A 19,342-nucleotide genomic window follows, 5' to 3' on the forward strand; every position below is an offset into this window, starting at 1 on the left:
TACATATGCCTGAGCTGCTCTGTCTGTTTTCTGAAATGGGAAAATAATGGAAAACAGCAGGAGAAATCTGGGTTTCAAAGGGCAGGATGGACAGGAAGACTTGCTACTTCACTACAAAAATGGGGAGTGGGCTAGGTTTCTAAACAGCTAAGGTGTGCAGCAGCTCATACAACAGCTTGTGCAAAGTAGCCTAAGCATTTTAATAATCTGCCCAAGACTTCAAGGAGAAAGCTTGTCCTCTGCGTTTAATCTCCCAAGTCACAGGATGCATTACTAACGAGAGAAGTTCTTGGAAATTGAGCTAGAAAGAACAAATCCTCTCCACAACTCCTTCCTCTAGGGCTGGAAATATCACTGGCAGGAATGAGGGGGAAATGCTGCCTAATACTGAGCACTCCTCAGTGCAGCTGCTGAGGATGAGCCTCATTTTTCAGAGAAAACTCTCAAATGTCTCTCTTCCCTAACTTCTGCAAGATTTTTTAAAGGCTGCTGCAGGAAGTGTGAGAAGATAAGCAGATAAGGGCCGGCTCAGTGTCTCCCTGCTCATTGTCTCCTTGCCTACCTGCTCCCCCAGCCCACTTGCCTGCCCCCTTCTAGCCCACAAAGAGGCAAGCCCTGTAATAAATTAAGTTTTTTAAATAGGGTGCCAGTCAATTCACAAAAGTTATGGAGGGGTGCCTCAAGTCTGACAAGGGGTGTCTTAAGTCTAAAAAGGTTGAGAACCACTGCACTATACTCTCCAGTACATAACATCTGGCTGTGGCACGGAGCACTCACCATGATGAATGATGCCATTTTCCAACAGCGCTTGTCCCAAGTTGACTCCTTCTTCTGGTTTGCTTATCTCCCCAATCTCCATTAGCCAGGATACAAACTCACTGCAGAAGGAAGTAGAGCAGCAGAAGTAATTAGCTTTCTCCCCCTGAAGGTGAGCTGTCACATGTCTCTACGCTGCATCATCCAAATACAGGTGACTCCCTTCGTGAAGCAACCATGACAGTTACTGTATAGGAAGAGGAATGATGATGCCTCTTTTGGATGGCTGGATTATCCACATTTCTGGATGCATGAAGTGCATCTCCTATGGGGAACTACTCCCATTGTTCCCCTTAATTCACTATGGGCACATCTGCATATCACCCTACAGCGACGTAGTGATCATGTGGGTCTACACAAGATCGACAGCTATACTGCTGTAGTGGCGTGCTCCCCCATTTTAGTGCACCACTACGGTAATGTAGCGGCTAAATCTAGTCATGCACCATGCACATGGCACAGTACGGGCAGTTACTGTGCCATGCTTTAGTATTTCCAAAAGGAAGTACTAAAGCAGGGGTCAGCAACCCCTGGCATGCACGCCAAGCGTGGCACGCAAGGTGATGTTGCTCGGCATGCCACCGCCAGCCCTGGCTCTGGGTAGCTGCTGGAGCCCGGGCTGCTCCCAGCAGGGCTTGCAGCGTCCCAGCTGCCTGCTTGGAGCAGCCTAGACTCTTGGCTGGCAGCAGCTACCCAGAGCCAGGGCCAGCTGCAGCTGGGAGGCTGCAAACAGCTGCACCAGGCTCTGGAGCCCAGACATCAGCTCCGTGCCGGCGCGTGCACCCACACCTCGGAGGGGCCTGAGGCAGCACAACCTTGGTCTCTCTCTTGCTGCCAGCACAGAGCTGGTGCCTGGGCTCCAGAGCCTGGCACAGCTGTTTGTAGCCAGTCTGGGCTCTGCCAGCTGGGCAGCTGGGCTCCAGAGCCCAGTCACCACTCTGTGCCGGTAGCAACAGCACATGCATCTCGGGGCAGACAGCAGGGCAGCGCAGCCCACCCCAAGGTGAGCTCGCAGTTGCCACCAGCATGGAGCTGGTGACTGGGCTCCAGAGCCTGGCTCAGCTGTTTGCAGCCTCCCGGCTGCAGCTGGCCCCGGCTCTGGGTAGCTGCTGCCAGCCACAGAGCATGGGCTCGGGGCAGGGTTGGGGGGCAAGGGGTGGCAGGGTTGGGGGGCAAGGGGTGGCAGGGCTTGGGGGGCAGGGTAGGGGGCAAGGGGCACAAGCAGGGCATCTTGCCATGTACCCCTGCCCTCATTTTCTTTGTCTGGCATGCCGGCACTCTGGCACCTTCCAAGGTAGGCATTGTGGGGGGTTTCGGCACTCTGGTCAAACAAATGTTGCCTACCCCTGTACTAAAGCATGGCACTGTAGTAATGTTGCCACATGGTGATGTGTAGATGTGCCCTGTAAGTAGCAGATTCATGTAAGGAAAGATTAGATATAGCAGACATGTATTCGATGGTGTAAAATATGGGCTTAAATGGCATTACACCAAGCACATGAAAGCATAGTCCCTCAGAGTTCTGGCAGAGCACAGTTAAAAGTCCCGCTGACAGGTTAATTTAGTGCCACTATATTAAATCTGTTGCCTGGTTTATAAATAAATGATTGTCGATCCTTTGTGCCCTACTAAAAGTTTATAGTAAAGGGGATGCTGGAGCATGCAGAGCTGCAAACAGGGATAGAGAAAAGACAGTGAACATGGCTAGATATGTAGTACGTTGACACAACTAGAAAGACAATGCATGTAGAACAACTAAACTTTGCCAGCCTGATGAATGGGACACTGCCAGTGTCCTGTCAGTTTAATTGGGGATTACACTAGAAATGTGTTAAGTTCATAGAAAAGAACAAACGAAATATTTGAAAGCAAAGCAACATATGGGAGATCTGAGCTCAATAAACCAGTTGGGCACCTGCCAATTTGTGTATGGTTGTTGCTTATCAAAACCAGCAACCATGTCTACAACTATGGGCTTTGAGAGTAACATTTTTAGTATTTCTGGGTTTATCAGCAAGTGACTCCTCCCAACCTAGTAATGTTTGTGTTTTCCTTTGAGAACAACAGAAAACTCCAACTTCTTAAGGGTCTACCATATAATTGTAATGGCAAACAAAAAGCAGTGAGACTGATTCAATACCCCAGTGTAATCTAATGGAAACCAACAGTTTGAAGAGCTCCTATCACCAGAGTAATGCAGTGATGAGTAAGGTGCAGCACTTGCGAAGGGGAAGGCATGTGATGTCCCAGTGATTCTGAATCACTTTGAGAAGCCAGAATGGCCAAGGAAATAAACTAACCAGAGGGACAAAGTGGGAATCAGATGTTTCACACCCCTCATACAGACTAGGAGGTGTTACATAATTGTCTGAAGTACACCCTATTTGAGACATACACACCAAGAAATACAATCACGATTAGACAAGAGACACCAGAGCGCTGTTGGCATCAATTGTCCACTGATTTCAGGGGCACTATGACAATTTACACCAGCTGACAATTTGTACCCAGATCTGAGTAGGATGCTATATCACTCTTAGAGTTACTGCTTATTTCATTAGCAATTGCATCCTTGGACTTTGCTGGGATTGCTCAACACAACACTGTTTTCATTAGATACAAAGCCCCAAGTGCTGATGGGAAAAAAAATTGAATCCTTCACCCAACTCCCTGAAACGCTTAGAAGTACAAGCTGTTTTTTTAAAGTACTACTTTGAGATTTCTATGGCATTTGGTTCACAAGTAAAATCAGTAAGTGTTCGCTCTCCCAGTTTAATAAACTCTGAGAAGTGTATGATCCAGAAATATTCCAACTCTTGTTACACAGATGCTGGACTGTTGCCAAAAAAGCATCTGCTTGAAGGCAGTTAGAGCCCTACAGGATCATCAAGCAGTTTACAGGATGATGGAATTTTAACTTCACCCGTTTGTTGGGGAAAAGCGTTCACATGGCTTATCTCACTGAAATGTTTATGGACATTAGGCAATTGCATGTGAAAGGGGCCAGCAGAGAACTGAGTGACCGCATGCACACACGATTACCGGTACTTGATTTCTGTACACGTCTCTAATGACTCTGGATGTGACTTAAGCCAGCAACTGAACTATGCATTAAATGTGACCTAAAATATTTTTAAGGAAAACTCTTTGAGCATCTAATTCAGTCTCATGCATCTGTATCTCAGCTCCTCACTGCCTTCCCTAGTGACTCTGACTGACAAGGAGTAGTACCAACTGGCTCAAAGAAAACAGACACACTACCCTTCTTCACTTCTACTGGCTGAGGGAAGTGAAAAAGAAAAGTGAGTGTCCCATAGGTTTCACAAGTTGTTCAGAGTGCTTGCCTCACCTACAGGAGTTACTTCACATACTCTGTCCTGAACACATCAGGGGTTAGATTTCCAACCCTAAGCTTTTACTTTTGTTACACAAGTAAATTGAAATGTGTAAGCAATTTTACATATTCAGAAGCAGAGTCCATCAAGAGCCCTAGGGGAACATCTACTTTATGGTAGCAGAGTTCAGTGTCTACTATCATCATCGGCAGTCTCTCACAGTACAGGATGACTGTCTTCCACAATTGTCTTATCTGTGGGTCTGAAGGTGGCTGATGAGGCCTATCCAGGATCAACAGACTCTGCTGCAGCACGGGTACAAGTTTCTGTGCAGGGTGGGTGGTCTGGGTTCCTGGTTTGGTCTTCTACACATTGTTTCTGCCGCTCCCGTTTTTCTGTCTCCTGTTGTCATCATAAGGTTTCAAAGTACTGATATCCTTGCAACAGACGCTTCCTCCATTTGGGGCAGTCCTGGGCAATAGTCTCCCATGGGCTGATACCAATATTGCAACCTTGAGGACGTGCTGGAAGCATTTTCTCTGCCTTCCTCTTGAGCAGTGGTCACCAACCAGTGGATCTCGATCCACCAATAGATCTTGGAGCCTTTTGGCATTGATCCGAGGCTGGAGTAGGGGGCTGAATACCCGTATGCATGCATGTGCACACCCCAGCCCAGCAGGTCAGTCCATGGGGGAGGGAAGAGGTGGGGCTAGATCAAGGCCCCTGGGGCCCCGGTCAGATGGGACCTACGTGCTGGGGAGGTGCACCCCCAAATATTTTTGTTCCTCTGCCTCGATCTGCCCCCCACTTCCCTCCCCACAGACGTACCTGCTAGGTGCAGGGGAAGGGGGGAGGTTGGCAGTGGCACACAGTAGATCTTGAGTTGTTTTTAAATGCCAAAGGTGATCTCCTACTTAAAAAGGTTGGAGACCACTGCTCTTGAGCAGACGCCTTTACTGAGCTGGGAAAATACAACTTGCTTCAGGAGTCTAGAGTCAGACATCCAGATGACATGGCTGGCCCCGCAAAGTTGATGTTGGATGATCATCACCTAAATGCTTGTGGTGTTTGCTTGCAAGAGGATGCTAGTGTTGGTGCATCTGTCTACCCAATGGATTCAAAGGATCTTCTGCAGGCAGCACTGATGGTACTTCTCCAGTGACTTGAGGTATCTCTACCCTTGTATGTTGTCCAGGTCTCAGCTGGGTAGACAGATGCACCAACATTAGCATCTTCTGGCTGCATCGTCTTGGCCGACACTCATATGCGCCACAAAAAAACCCAAACCTGTAGGCACATTTTAATATGATTGGGGGCTGCTTCTTTCGAGAACCTAGGCTGAAACTGCTAGACAGTGCGTGCAGGTCATAAATGAAATGAATCATTCAGAAAAAGTCCAGAATGGAAAAGCAAGTTTACAGAAGGTGAGGACTGAAATGCAACACATCCCTTGTATAGCTAGGTAAGGACTGTGGCATTGGTATGCTCTATGTTCTCAAGACCAGTCAAACTAGGGTCATTGCCAGGCAGGATTGAGGGTAATGAGCAAAAAGGGACACGGAACACTTAAGGACCAAAAGAAATATGTTAAAAAACGAAGGGAATAACAAGAAAGCTCCACCTGTGACTTTGGGAACTAAGCAAAATATGGGGGCATCAGCTAAAGACAAACTCATCCCTGTCTTTTCATCTGATTGTCTTCTGTTGTGCATAAACTGGAAAATACTATGACCTGGCTCACAGCCAGAGCCCAAAGCTTTCCAGGTGAACCCACAAAAAAATAAAATAAAATAAAATCACCACAGGATCCAAGATCTCTTGCCATACCAGGAACAGCAGCCTGTCCTTTAAAGACTGCCTTCTGTCAGGCATGAAGATACTGCATCACTTCCACTCCGAGAACGCTCGAGGCCAGATGCACGCAAACTGCCTGGGGCTGACGACTGTGGGCAGGAGGGAGGGGAAGTGACTGGGTAATCTATCCCTCAGAATTGTTTTTTCCCGGCTGCCCATTTTAATCGTAGCTGAAGCAGAAAAGTCTCCTCAGGTCACCCAGCCTGACTCTCCATGAGCTGTGTATGGCATTTCTTTGTGACTCCATGAGCTGTGTGCGACATGATCCCGGCATCCGTTTCTGCCCGGGGCAAGGGATCGGACCTGATGATCTGTTTAGGTCCCTTCCGACCCTAAGTACTACGATACTATGATTTCCCTAAAATAGTCCCACCAGTATTTTACCTAATCTATTCTCAAATAACCCCATCCTGGCACCCTGGCCCCTTCCCCAGTGTCTGCCTTTCAAGGCTTAATCTCTGTCCCTGTTAATCATTTCCTAATGTCTAGCCTAAATATCAGAAACATTTTCTCATGCAGAAAAGTCCTTTTTATCATATACTTGTATCAAAGTCTTAAGGGCTCTTGTTCACTTTAGATTGTCTCCGTTGAAGTCTCTGTCTTAAATTGCCTCTCTCTTCCACTGGAACAACACTACTGAGTTCATATATCAGCCATTAAGGATCCTCTTCTGAATAAAAGGGGAAACAGGTGGGCTATCAAAGCATTAAGCATTTGTAAGTTTAAATCCTTTTCCTTATTCCTGCCGTCTATCTGAAATACCTGTTCTGAATTATTCCACAGTTGAACGAGCAGCCTTTGTACAGCCCAGCAGGGCAATAAATAGGAATTAATAATGAATTTTAATAAATTGCAATTGTAATGGGGGTTATGACCTTTCCAATTAAGTCCCATCAAAGCACATTTGATCTGTCCTCGCAATACCATCTACTGAAAACTCACAGGCCCTTCTGTTAATTGGTATGAAAGGATCTTTTCAATCCAACCACCACTTACTTGCCAAGAAAGCACTTGGGAACAGTGCTTAATTTTCTCCTCCTGTCTTTGATAAGGTTCACTTTCTTGCTCATCATCTTGTGATACAGCTTCTCTCCTTTCTCTGCAATCATGACGTACGCATCCCTCTCCATTCCCAGTTTCAGACCTGGAATACAAAGGAGGAGTTCCCTCAACAAACCCAGTCCCAAGAGAGCTGACCCCATCCAGATGCAAAGTGGCAGCCACATGAAAAGTTAGGAGTTTACTGCATAGGCTACTTTCATGATCGTGGCTAATATGGGTCTTTTCCTGATCTCATTATATGCAACTCTCACTGGTGATGTACAAAAGAGCTTGCAGCCTCTTCTCATGTTTCCCATGGAGATCACCAACAAGCCCCACATTTGTGGCTCTATGGCCGACATTGGGGATCTACAGAGCCCAATGGTATCAGATACATGCAAAACTTTGGGCAAGTTACAAATAAGATACTTGTCATTTCAAAATTCATTTGTTATTACGTCACCTTAGACACTGAAATTGCATTCATAAGCTTTGTCTGATGTGGCAGAAATCTTTTCAGAATGTGATGGTTGTGTTGAGTATTAATTCCTCAGCCTATCCCATTAATACACCATCTACAAATGACACTACGATAACAGGCTAACTATATCATGTGTGTCCACACGGAAATTTTTATTTTGCTCAAGAGACGGTCGTGGGAGATTTTAACCTCCCAGTTATCAGGTTCAATGTGTCCCAAATTAAATGCGACTGAAAGCTGCAATGGTTTTAAAAGAGCCTGTATTTCTCATTCCAGCTCCTAAGGAATATGTATGAATAGCCCCCAAACCACCATCAGAAAGACCAGTTCCCTGGCACTCTTCATTCAGTTTTTAAATGGGTCATGGAAAATGCCTTAAGTTCCTGTCCTAAGAGATGAGGGTTAAGGGCCTTGGGTAAGAACCGTTGCATACTTGTTGACTGTTCAGGAACCTTTTCTAGAAAAGAACAAGATTATGCTTTCTAGTTGTATTATTCTAGCACCTTTTATGAGTAATAGATGTATTTATAGATTAAAACGATAGACCAAAAGCCTAGGTAGAGAATATTTTTAGCAATTTCCAATAGATGAACAGTTTGCCTTTTGTATCTAGATCCTTTCAAGGGTGCTGCAGAGTGTCACAATGTTAGCAGTGTGAGGTATGCAAACAGGATTAATAAAATAAACCCAGCGATTCTAAATAGGAATTCATAGTGTTAAAATATTATGATGTGAACTTTTTGGGTTCTCTGAAACAGAAGAATCACTCCATTCTTTATCTGTGGTCAAAAAATGAGTGAAAACTGAGAGCTGGCATTTTCCGAGTGGTACGCTGAGCATAAGGAGGGGTGCCTTGAATCTAAAGGAGCTGAGAACCACAGATCTAAACTTACGGTATGTTTGAGGAAGTACAGCTGAAAAGAATGCACAGCCTTCAGGGCCATCAAATACTAAAAAAGCTGCCTCAGTTTTTGGACAGTGTTTAATGTGTTTATTCCCAGGGATCCCGGTTTTCCTTGATAAAAAATTGCAAATTCTCTGATCAAAAAATCGCAAATTCTCTGATAACGCCCCCCCCACCTCCCAAATCTATGATAGATAGATAGATAAATTTTAGTAGTGATGCACCGATAGAAATTTTGGGGGCCAATACCGATAGGCAATTTTTAAGGAGGCATATTAGCCGACACCGATCCGATTTCCAATACAGCTGCATGCAGCTGGTAAGTGTATTGTGGTGAAAGGGGAGGAGGGAGGGAAGGGGCATGGGGGTGCAGATCAACGCCCACCCTCATGGTGAGGGAGGAAGTGGGGCTGGGGTAGGTGTTGCCCAGCTGGAGAGGGGCGAACACAGGATGGAGCCGCAGCTCACCCGGGGGGCAGCTCCTGATGCTGCTTACGCTACTTGAGCACCGGGGGTGGGGGGGGTGCCCCTGGATCTGTGCTGGATGGGCCAGGCAGGCTGCAGCACTGCACTTGGGGTGAGAAGGGGTGGCGCTGGGAGGGGAGCTATGGGAGGCCAGATTTGGCCGTAGCACGCCCATAGCCCCCTACCAGTGCCACCCACCCCAAGCACAGTGCAGTGTGGTCCTCAGCTCCAGCCTGCAGCTGCAGTCTGCCCCACGCAGATCCGGGGACACCCCCCCACCTCCACCCCGTGCCCTCCCAGATGAGCAGCGGAAGCACAGCAGCAGAAGCCACCCTCCCTGTGCCCCCAGATGAGCCATGGCTCCTTCCCGCTCCTGCCCCACCCCAGCTGTGCAGAGCCTACCCCAGCCCCACTCCCTCCATCACTGCAGAGGGTGTTGATATGCCCCCCCATGTCCCTTCCCTCCCCCTCCCCTTTCACCACAACAGACTTACCAGCTGCATGCAGATCTCCACACTGCTGGGCTGCACACATGCATGGGCATTTATCAGGCAAATTATCAGCCACATTAGGCTGATTTCTGATATAATCAATTTTCTTCATATTGGTGCTGATCTGATAGTGGACCGATGTACAGGTGCACCTCTAAATTTTGGTATTTGATTTTAGGTTTTTTATCATGGAAAATCAGAGCTCCCCCTGTCCCCATCGCTCACAGAACGCAGGTCCAGGCCCCTCACTCCCAAACCACAGCCCCTCCAGCCCTGCTGGTGCTCCTCACTCCCCTGCTACAGCTCCTCCCCGCCAGCCCTTGTGGTGCGCCTCACACCCCTGCTACATCCCTGCTGGTGCCCCTACTCCCCATCCACAGACCTCCCAGTCCTGCTAGTGTCCCTCATCTCTCATCCACAGCCCCATGCCCAACCCAGCCCTGCCAGAGAGGGCCCCCAGCTGCCAGGGCTATGGGGCCAGGGACCTGGGTCCACAGCCCCCTGACCTCTGCAGAAGGAGGCAGTGGCTGCTGCAGTGGAGCAGAGCGCAGAGCCTGGCTACCTACTCTGCTGCCTGCTGCAGTCTTGGGTGGGGGGGCAGGAGGGACCCATGCCCCCCAAATCTGTGCACAGGGCAGGGGTGAGGCAGGCTGCCCAATGAGGGCTTGGGCTCCCCACCCTACTGCCCCTCCCCTGGGACCTCCTCAGCCCAATGGGTGCGAGCCAGCATTGCAGGGCACAGTGGGGCTGGGTGAGGATGCTTGTTGCTGCTGCGAGCTCTATGTTGCCCTAGCAAGGCATCTCCTGCCCATGCAGCAGCAGCAAGGGTAATGGCATGGGGTTTGGGGCAGTGGCACAGGCCCACAGTGGGCAGCCCACACCCAACCCCATCCTATGCACAGGTCGGGGGGGCATGGCTCCCCCTTCCCCCTGGGGAGTGCACGCAATGGCGGGGAGCCAGCCTGCCCCCTCAGACGAGGTGCCTGCAGCCCTGTCCCGCTCCTTGCCAGGGCCCTGCAGCTGTGCCTTCCACCCCAGGCCCGAAGCCCCATGCACTGCCCTGCTGGGCAGCAGCCCCAGCCTTGTCCAACTCCCTCCCCCCATCACTACAGGGGCCTCAATTCTGCACACCCCCCCACTTACTTGTGGGAGCTGCTCTCCAGGCTGTGCTTTTACATGCACACGGTGCCCCCTGCCAGACCGCCCTCCTCCTGGTCCCCCCTAGCCCTGTGCAAGCTGGAACTCTGCCAGGCTGCAGAGCGCTCTTTGAAAAACCGCAAAATCCACAGGTTTCTCCATTAAAATGAAAAATCCTTGTTTTCCTTGAGTAAAGGGGGAAATCCGTGTTTTTCTCTGTTTTTCCATAGGAAACGGAAAACCCAGATTCCTGTTTATTACACAGGTTTTAGTACATGTGCTTAAGAAATGAGTCTTATGCAACATTTCATCTTGCACAGTATTTGTGTCATGTATCCAATATCTGGTTAAAGATTTTGGCACTGCAAACCTCCTGGCTCTTTGCCACCTTCCTCACCATCCCATGACCTGATTCAACTATGCATGCTGACATATGTAGCCAAGGTTAATTTGCAACATGAACTTGTGATAGAAAGCAGCCTGTGTAATAGTACACAGGTTTCACTCTGGCCTTACATCACTGAATTCCCTGCGCTCTGATGTAAATAGCAGGCTGGAATGCGCATTCTTCCCCTCTCATCCTACAGGACCGGGAAGTTCACCAACCTTTTAATCCAAACACTGATAGCTCAATGACCTTTCTAGTTCTTTAATTCCAATGAAGCTTTCCAATAAGGTCTGGAATGCCTACCCTAAGAGCTGTGCTTATCTGGGTTTCCTGTCATCAGGTACCACACCATAAACTAACATGACGAAAAGCAGCAGAAAAAAATCTCAAGAGTGGCCAGCATTGCATGAAAAGCTTTTCCTTCTGTGACCAAAGTTTTCTTGTATTTTCCCCTTGATTTTTGTTTTTATGGATGTGTACTTTTGGTTTCTTCAGCGTTATTTGCGCCAGCCTCATATCATCCTGTATTTGGGAGGCATAATAACAGGAGCTGATATCTCTCTTCAGTGTCTACCTGAGGATTCAATAGTAATCTACACATAAGTTCCATGTCATACCCTCAAAATAGGAAAGTACTATTTCCCTTGTTTTACACAGGCACCTAGAGTGGGTGAGATCATAACTTGCAAAAAGTTACAAACAATTTCAGACACATCCATTTCCGGGTACCCAGCTTGATATACCTCAGGCCTGATTTTTAGGGGTGCTGAGAGAACCTGGAGCTGTTTAGTCCTTTGTACTTCTAATAATGAGGTCCAAGACATCTCAAGCAGCTAGCTACAAAACAAAGATGCCTAAAACTCTGGGGTAAAGCATCCACACCTGAGGACAGGAGGGCAACCCAGGCAGACCTTGACAGGCTCATGAAAAGGGCGAACGAGAACCTGATGGTGTTTAACACCGAAAAATGCAAGGTTCTCCACCTTGGGAGGAAAAACCTGCAGCATGCTTATAGGCTCGGCAGTGCTACGGTGGTTAGCACTACAGATGAAAGGGATTTGGGGGTTATGATTGACCACAAGATGAACATAAGCCTTCAGTGTGATGCTGCAGCTAGTAAAGCAAGCAAAACACTGACTCGCATCCATAGATGCTTCTCAAGCAAATCCCGGGACGTCATTCTCCCGTTGTACTCGGCCTTGGTGAGGCCGCAGCTGGAGTACTGCATCCAGTTTTGGGCTCCACAATTCAAAAAAGGATGTGGAGAAGCTTGAGAGAGTCCAGGGAAGAGCCATGCGCATGGTCAGAGGTCAGGAAAACAAACCTTACGATGAGAGGCTGAGAGCCATGGGGCTCTTCAGCCTGGAAAAGCGCAGGCTCAGGGGTGATCTGATGGCCACCTATAAGTTTAGCAGGGGTGACCAACAGGATCTGGGGGAATGTCTGTTCACCAGAGCGCCCCAAGGGATGACGAGATCGAACGGTCACAAACTCCACCGTGACCAATTCAGGCTGGACATAAGGAAGAACTTCTTTACTGTCCGAGCCCCCAAGGTCTGGAATAGCCTGCTGCCGGACGTGGTTCAAGCATCCACTTTGAATGCCTTCAAGACATATTTGGATGCTTATCTTGCTGGGATCCTATGATCCCTGCTGACTTCCTGCCCATGGGGTGGGGGACGAGACTCCATGATCCTCTGGGGTCCCTTCCAGCCCAAATGTTTATGAAATCTATTAAAATAACTGGTTGCTTTTGAACATACTGACCTAGGCAGCACAGAGCTCATATAAGAAATCAATTTATGACAAAGCCCAGAAGAAAATAGATGTCTTTTTGACTCTCAAGTTCTTGCTCTACCACCCAGGTATCTAGTCTCTGAAACAACCCTCTCACTGGAGGACAAGCAATATTGTTGGGTGCTCATCCAAACAAAATAGATGCTCTGAAGGTTCATCCGTCACCACAAACGATGGGCATTTTTAGGTTCTTAATACACAAATTTTCTCACCCCTGTCATGAGAGACAAATAGAAATCAAGGACACAGAACTGAAGTCAGTCTCTAAAAAAATTTTCAGTGGAACATCAGCAGTTCTTGAGGGAGATATAAACAATTAAAATATGAATATTCAATACTTTCTCTAATGGAGATGTCTCATGTTTATGACTATCCCTTTTGGGGCTATAAAACTACATAATATATTATATTATGATAGGTGTATGCATGTGTGCGTTTAAAAACAACTCAAATCAGCAGACGTCTCAGACACACCAGAAAACAGCCCTTATCATGAAGATGCTCTAATTTTTAACCATCCCTGTGGTTCTGCTCAGTCTGTGACCTCTCCGTTGGATGGATCACCGCTCTTCTGACTAACTTCTCACTTAAACATGAATCTTCTTCCTCCTCTGCTGTTTTTTTTTTACAAGACGCTTTGTGAAATTTCCTTAGCGCCCAGGGGCCCATAAAACAAGAGGTTTTTATGAAATGAGGATTTTCTTGATCTTTACAGCAATGTAGTTTAGTGCTTAGAGGTTAGCTCTTGACGCAGGAACATCATTTTATGAAATAAGACGCATAAAATAGCACAAAGGGATCCTTCTAGTAGACTGTGATGCAAAACCGATCAATGAATAAAAGACCTCTCACCCCTAATCGTTACAACACAGTCTTTGAAAAATTAAAATGCTCCCTATCACTTGCCTTCAGGGGTATTCCATCCCTTAATGATTTCAAGCCTTAGGTTTAGAGTTCTCTTTAATTTATGTCATGGCCGACCTGTATTCTGAAGCTGGTTGCTTTGCTATCATAAGAAGGTACCCTGGGATTCATATATGACAAGGTACATTGGAAATGATTCCTGCATTTCAAGTACTATAATGTCTACTATATCGGATTTAGAGGTGAACAACCGGGAAAATAGCCAGAGCTTTGAGGGTGAATTCAGTTCAGCTGATGCAAGTCTTCCAATGTGTGTGTATGGGAGGCTGGAAGGACCTGTGCTTTAGTCCATGGGTAGGTAACTCCCTGGCACGCATGCGGAGCATGTTACATGGAGCCATTTTGCTTGTCATGCCACAGCCGGCCCCAGCTTTGAGCAGGTCCCTGCCATGCAGCCACAGAGCCCAGGCTGCTCACAGCAATGGGTGGGGAGGCTGCAAGCCCTGTTGCAAGCAGTTCAGGCTCTGTGGCAAGCCACAGGAACCTGCCCAGAGCCTGAGCTGCTTGCAGAGGGCAGCCACAAGACTGCAAGGAACTGCACCAGAGTCTGGAGCCCTGGCCTGGCTTGTTGCTGGTAGCAGCTGCATGTGTGCCTCAGGGACCATGGCAGGGAAGGGGGCCAAAGCTGTGTTGCCACAACAAGGATCAGGCTCCTCACAGTTCCCCTGCCATCCGCCACTGGCACGCCAAGTCAAAGTTGCAGGGTTTTTTGGCACTTGGCCCAAAAATGTTGCCAACCCCTGCCTTAATTCATGCCAGGAGCCACCAAAGGTCTCACACCAGCTCTGTGTCCATACCAGGATATGCACTGTTCAGCTACAAAGCCTTGTTTATAAAAACTGAAGCTTGGATTTTCAAAGCACCCTAAAAAGATTAGCATCCTGCTCCCATTACATTTCAATGGAATCTGCATGCGTAACTCCCTTATTCCTATAACAATCCCAGTCAAGATCCCTTAACACTTTATAAGGTCTGGGCTCAATCAGTGCTGGTCCACTCACACAGTTAGATCTATAAATGAGGCCATGTACTGACAGTACTACCTACACTGGTAGGCCTGCAAAATGGGAAGCCGCCTCTAAATAGCAAGTCAGACTCTCCAAAGTGGTTTACCAAAATTAACCAACACCACCCCTGCCCATGCCCTTCAAAAGGCTGGGAAACCGGCTGAGTTTTAAAACAATGTTTCTGAGGCTGCAGAAGGAGTCAGTGTCTAAAGCTTATTGAATCAGGACCTCCTGGCTTCTTGTTTTAAGTTCAGACTCAGGACATCTCAGCTTCATCTAATAGCACAGTTTTAAAGACCAGCCTGCTTTTATGTTTAGCTCTAGAGGAAAGCATAAAATAACCCATGCTTTTGCATAGCTTTGTCACTGTCATTTTTGTCTGAGTAACATAAATATTCCCAAAGGTATCCTCCTTGAACTCTTTTATTTATTACATAAAAACTAGGTTTCCTCAGGTCAGGATGGGTCTGCATCACTGCCTGGACAAAAGCGGTACATTCACCAGATGTTACTCCCCCTTACAGGCTCCCTTTGCAAAGAAAACTCTTTCAGTCTGATTCCATTTTGTTCAAAGATCTTCAATGTGTGGCAGAAACGGACCATTTGATTCTTGTAACTAGGATGATGCATCAGTATCAAACTGTCCAGGGCTAAATTCAGAAGCAGCTACCTCCCCACTCAAATGTTTTGTCATTGACACTGGCCAGTGCAAACCCATTATCACATGGAGGAAAACTCTGACAATAAAAGACGCTCTCACAAATGCACACGCATATATGCACGCACAGTGACTCTCTTGCGCAATTCATTCAGAACAACTAGAAGATATGTTGGCCACTTACTCTCTCTCTGTTCCCTTTCCTTGATTATAGCATCCAGCCATTTCTGTTTGTCTTCTGCAGTCTTGGCCATACAGACAAACCATTTGTTTTTGGCTGTGTTGTGTATCTTCCAGCCATTTGTCACTGTGTACCCGTTGCTGTGGTAATCTGCTGCAGAAACACAAAAAACAGCCCAGAGTGAACAGAAGGCCTGGCCCTTTAATAAAAACAAACTAGCCTTGGACATCTTGGCTGAAATTTCAACACATAAACGTCAGCTATTCAGGGAGTGCTGAGCAGGACCAGTTCTCAGCATCTCCAATCCCGGCGAGCAGTGTTTAGTACCTCTAACAGTCTAGCTGTTCGTGGTAGTGCCTATTTTTAGAGCGTCAAGTTTGACAACTTTGTCCCCTGTACAAAATATGACCGCTACAGAGGTGCAAATCCCACTGACAGCAATGGGAGATCCCGGTTTGAGCAGCCGTCCCACATTTAGAAGAGCTCAAGCAAATCTTCTCCGAGAGTGATGTCAACAGGGGAAATCCATTGGGAGTGTCTTGATGGCTTGAGGCCCACTGAAAGATGCACTGACCTATTTATATCCTACATACAATGACTGCTTTGTCCAAAGTCCTGCCAAGGACAGTGAAGAGGGACATTATCCAGTTCTATAGACTAAATCCTTAGAAAAAGTAAATTATGTTGGGCAGCAGCAGTCTTCTCACTAGTAACCTTGACCTAATATGCCTCATGGAGATCCCTTTCAGTCTCCACATCCATTTGCTCCAGACTCTCAAAAGCATGTCAAGAAGAAACATGTTACAGCTGCATTTCATCATGAGAAAGCTTTCAAGCTATGTTTTAAATAAAGTATTTTGCCCCAAAGTATCATGAGTAAAAGACAGTCTGACTGCCAAGTTTCCCTAGTCTCAGCTTCCCGAGAATCCACTGGATCCTCCTGGAAGGCTATAAGGTCATTTTCAATGTCATCTTTGCCAGCCTGCAACCTTTTTGGACATAATATCAGTCTAGGACTAGGTGCAATAGTAATAGAGAGCTCCTGTGATAGCCAAGGACTTGAACTGAAATCCAATTTTTAAATCTGCAGGTCCAGATGCCCTCCACCCAAGGGTGTTGAGGGAGCTGGCAGGGGAGCCCTTGGCCTGACTATATGAGCATTCGTAGTCATCTGGCCAGGTGCCAGGGGATTGAAAACTGGCTAATGTGGTCCCAATTTTCAAGAAAGGGAGGAGGGAGGACCCAGGTAACTATAGGCCTGTAAGCCTCGCCTTGGTGCTCGGGAAGATCTTGGAGAGAATCATCAAGGAGCACATCTGTGGGGGGCCGGCAGGGGAGCTCATGCTCAGGGGCAATTAGCATGGGTTCATCAAAGGCAGGTCCTGCCTGACCAACCTGGTTGCCTTTTCTGACCGAGTAACTAAATCCTTGGAAGATGGTGTCACTGTGGACGTAGTCTTTCTAAACTTTAAGAAGGCCTTTAACACTGTCTCTCACCCCATCCTCATCAATAAATTAAGCAACTGTGGCATTGATGCCTACAGTTGGATGGGTAATTGCTGATGGGGCACACCCACAGAGTAGTGGTGGACGGGCTGTACTCAACCTGGTGTGATGTGAGCAGTGGGGTCCCCCAGGGCTCAGTCCTCGGGCCTGCACTGTTTAACATCTTCATCAGCGACTTGGACGAGGGGGTGGAAAACACACTGTCCAAGTTTGCTGATGGCACTAAGATGTGGGGCAAGGTGAACACACTTGAAGGGAGAGAGAGGCTGCAACTAGATTTAGACAGACTACAAAAGTGGGCAGATGAGAATGGGATGGGGTTCAACGTAGACAGATGCAGGGTGCTATACCTGGGGCGAAGGTATCCACAGCACACAGACAGGCTGGGGAGTTCCCCTCTTGAAAGCACAGAGGCAGAACGGGATCTTGGAGTCATTATTGACTCCAAGATGAACATGAGCCGCCAATACCAGACTGCAGCCAGCAAGGCCAGCCATACCTTGTCATGCATCCAAAGATGCATCTCAAGCCAGTCCAGAGAGGTGATCCTCCCCCTCTAGGCGACCTTGGTCAGGCCACAGTTGGAGTACTGGGTGCCGCACTTTAAAAAGGATGTGGCCAGCCTGAGAGGGTTCAGCGGAGGGCCGCCCGCTTGGTGAGAGGGCAGCAGGACAGGCCCTATGAGGAGAGACTGAGGGACCTGAACCTGTTCAGCCTCAGCAAGAGGAGGCTGAGGGGGGACCTGGACCTGGTGGCTGCCTACAAACTCATCAGGGGAGATCATCAGCAGATAGGCAGAGCCCTTTTCTCCCCAGTACCACCTGCAGTGACAACGAACAATGGTAATAAGCTGACGGAGAATAGGTTTAGGTTCGAGATCAGAAGGCAATATTTTACAGTTAGGGTGGGCAAAATCTGGAACCAGCTTCCCAGGGAAGTGATCCTCGCCCCTACCTTGGGCAAATTCAAGAGGAGGTTGGCTGACCACCTGTCTGGGGTCTTGTGAACCCAGCATTCATTCCTGCCTGTGGCAGGGGGTCAGGCTAGATGATCTGGTCAGGTCCCTCCTGACCCTAGCTACTATGAAACTATGCCAGATCACTAGGACAGTAACATACATATCACAACCATATTTAATTTATATCTGTTGTGGGTGGCTTAAGATACAGGCCAACAGTTGACAAGGAGAGAGACTATATTGGGTTATTCATCCAAGGCCTCATCAAATATCCCAAGCAACGGCTGTACTGCAACTGAATGCAATACTTCGTATGTTGATAGCAAGAGAAGACCTGGATGTGCCGTGTGCTTAAAGAAAGATAATTGGTGTCTTACCTGTCCCATCTTCCACATTCTCTACCTCCATGACTTCTGTGTTTATTCGGCCCCTGAAGATATAGAGGGATCCATTGATTGACTTGGTCCGTTTAGAAGCCTTTTTCCCAGCAACTCTGCAATTAGGAATCAGAAATGCAATTAACCTCTCTCTTCATGATCTACTTTCCTACCACCAGGGAAAGACTGGATTTTCTGTGTGTCCTTGGTTTTTAAAATAAACCTTTAAAGTGATTTGTAGTAGTCATGTTTGTAATTGAGTTTATTAGCTATGAGAGTGATGACAAACAAGCACAAAAAAAAATTATTAAATGAAATTCAATGAATTCAGCTGAAGGCTGCATGTATACTGTTACTATGCCTGTGTGTGTAGCAGATTATACATTTTCTTGCTTTAAATTTCATAGTTTCATAGTTTCTAGGGTTGGAAGGGACCTGAGCAGATCATCTAGTCCGACCCCCTGCCATGGCAGGAAACAATCCTGGGGTCAAATGACCCCAGCAAGGTGTTCATCTAACCTCCTCTTAAACACCCCCAGGGTAGGAGCCAGCACCACTGGTTCCAGATCCTAGCCGCCCTGACCGTGAAGTAGCGCCTCCTGATATCTAGCCTAAACCTACCCTCTGCCAGCTTGTGACCGTTATTCCTGGTCACTCCTGGCAGTGCTCGGGGGAACAGGGACTCCCCCAATGCCTGCTGGTCCCCTCTGACTAGTTTATAACAAGGCCACAAGATCCCCCCTCAGCCGTCTCTTTTGGAGGCTGAACAGGTTCAGGTCCCGTAGCTTCTCCTCATAGGGCCTGCCCTGTTGCCCCCTGATCATACGAGTGGCCCTCCTCTGGACCCTCTCCATGCTGTCCACATCCCTCTTGAAGTGTGGTGCCCAGAACTGGATGCAGTACTCCAGCTGCATCCTGACCAGTGTCACATAGAGGGGGAGGATCACCTCCTTGGACCTGCTCGAGATGCATCTGTGGATGCATGCCAAGGTGTGGTTGGCCTTCATGACTGCCTCTCCACA

General features: G+C 47.7%; 1 protein-coding gene across 2 annotated transcripts in view; it reads right to left on the reverse strand.

Annotated features, from left to right (window-relative positions):
- Positions 1-19,342, reverse strand: part of PREX1 (phosphatidylinositol-3,4,5-trisphosphate dependent Rac exchange factor 1) — a 229,258-nt gene that overhangs the window by 71,207 nt on the left and 138,709 nt on the right. For both annotated transcript variants that reach the window (XM_090064463.1, XM_090064462.1), the window contains exons 8-11: positions 18,321-18,436; positions 15,483-15,632; positions 7,002-7,149; positions 778-878 (exon numbers count right to left, since the gene is read on the reverse strand). In XM_090064463.1, coding sequence (XP_089920589.1) covers positions 778-878; positions 7,002-7,149; positions 15,483-15,632; positions 18,321-18,436 — 515 coding nt within the window. The remainder of the gene's footprint in view (positions 1-777; positions 879-7,001; positions 7,150-15,482; positions 15,633-18,320; positions 18,437-19,342) is intronic.

This window comes from Crocodylus siamensis, chromosome 10, assembly GCF_052110815.1.
Source record: "Crocodylus siamensis isolate JL-2025a chromosome 10, ASM5211081v1, whole genome shotgun sequence".
NCBI lineage: Eukaryota > Metazoa > Chordata > Crocodylia > Crocodylidae > Crocodylus > Crocodylus siamensis.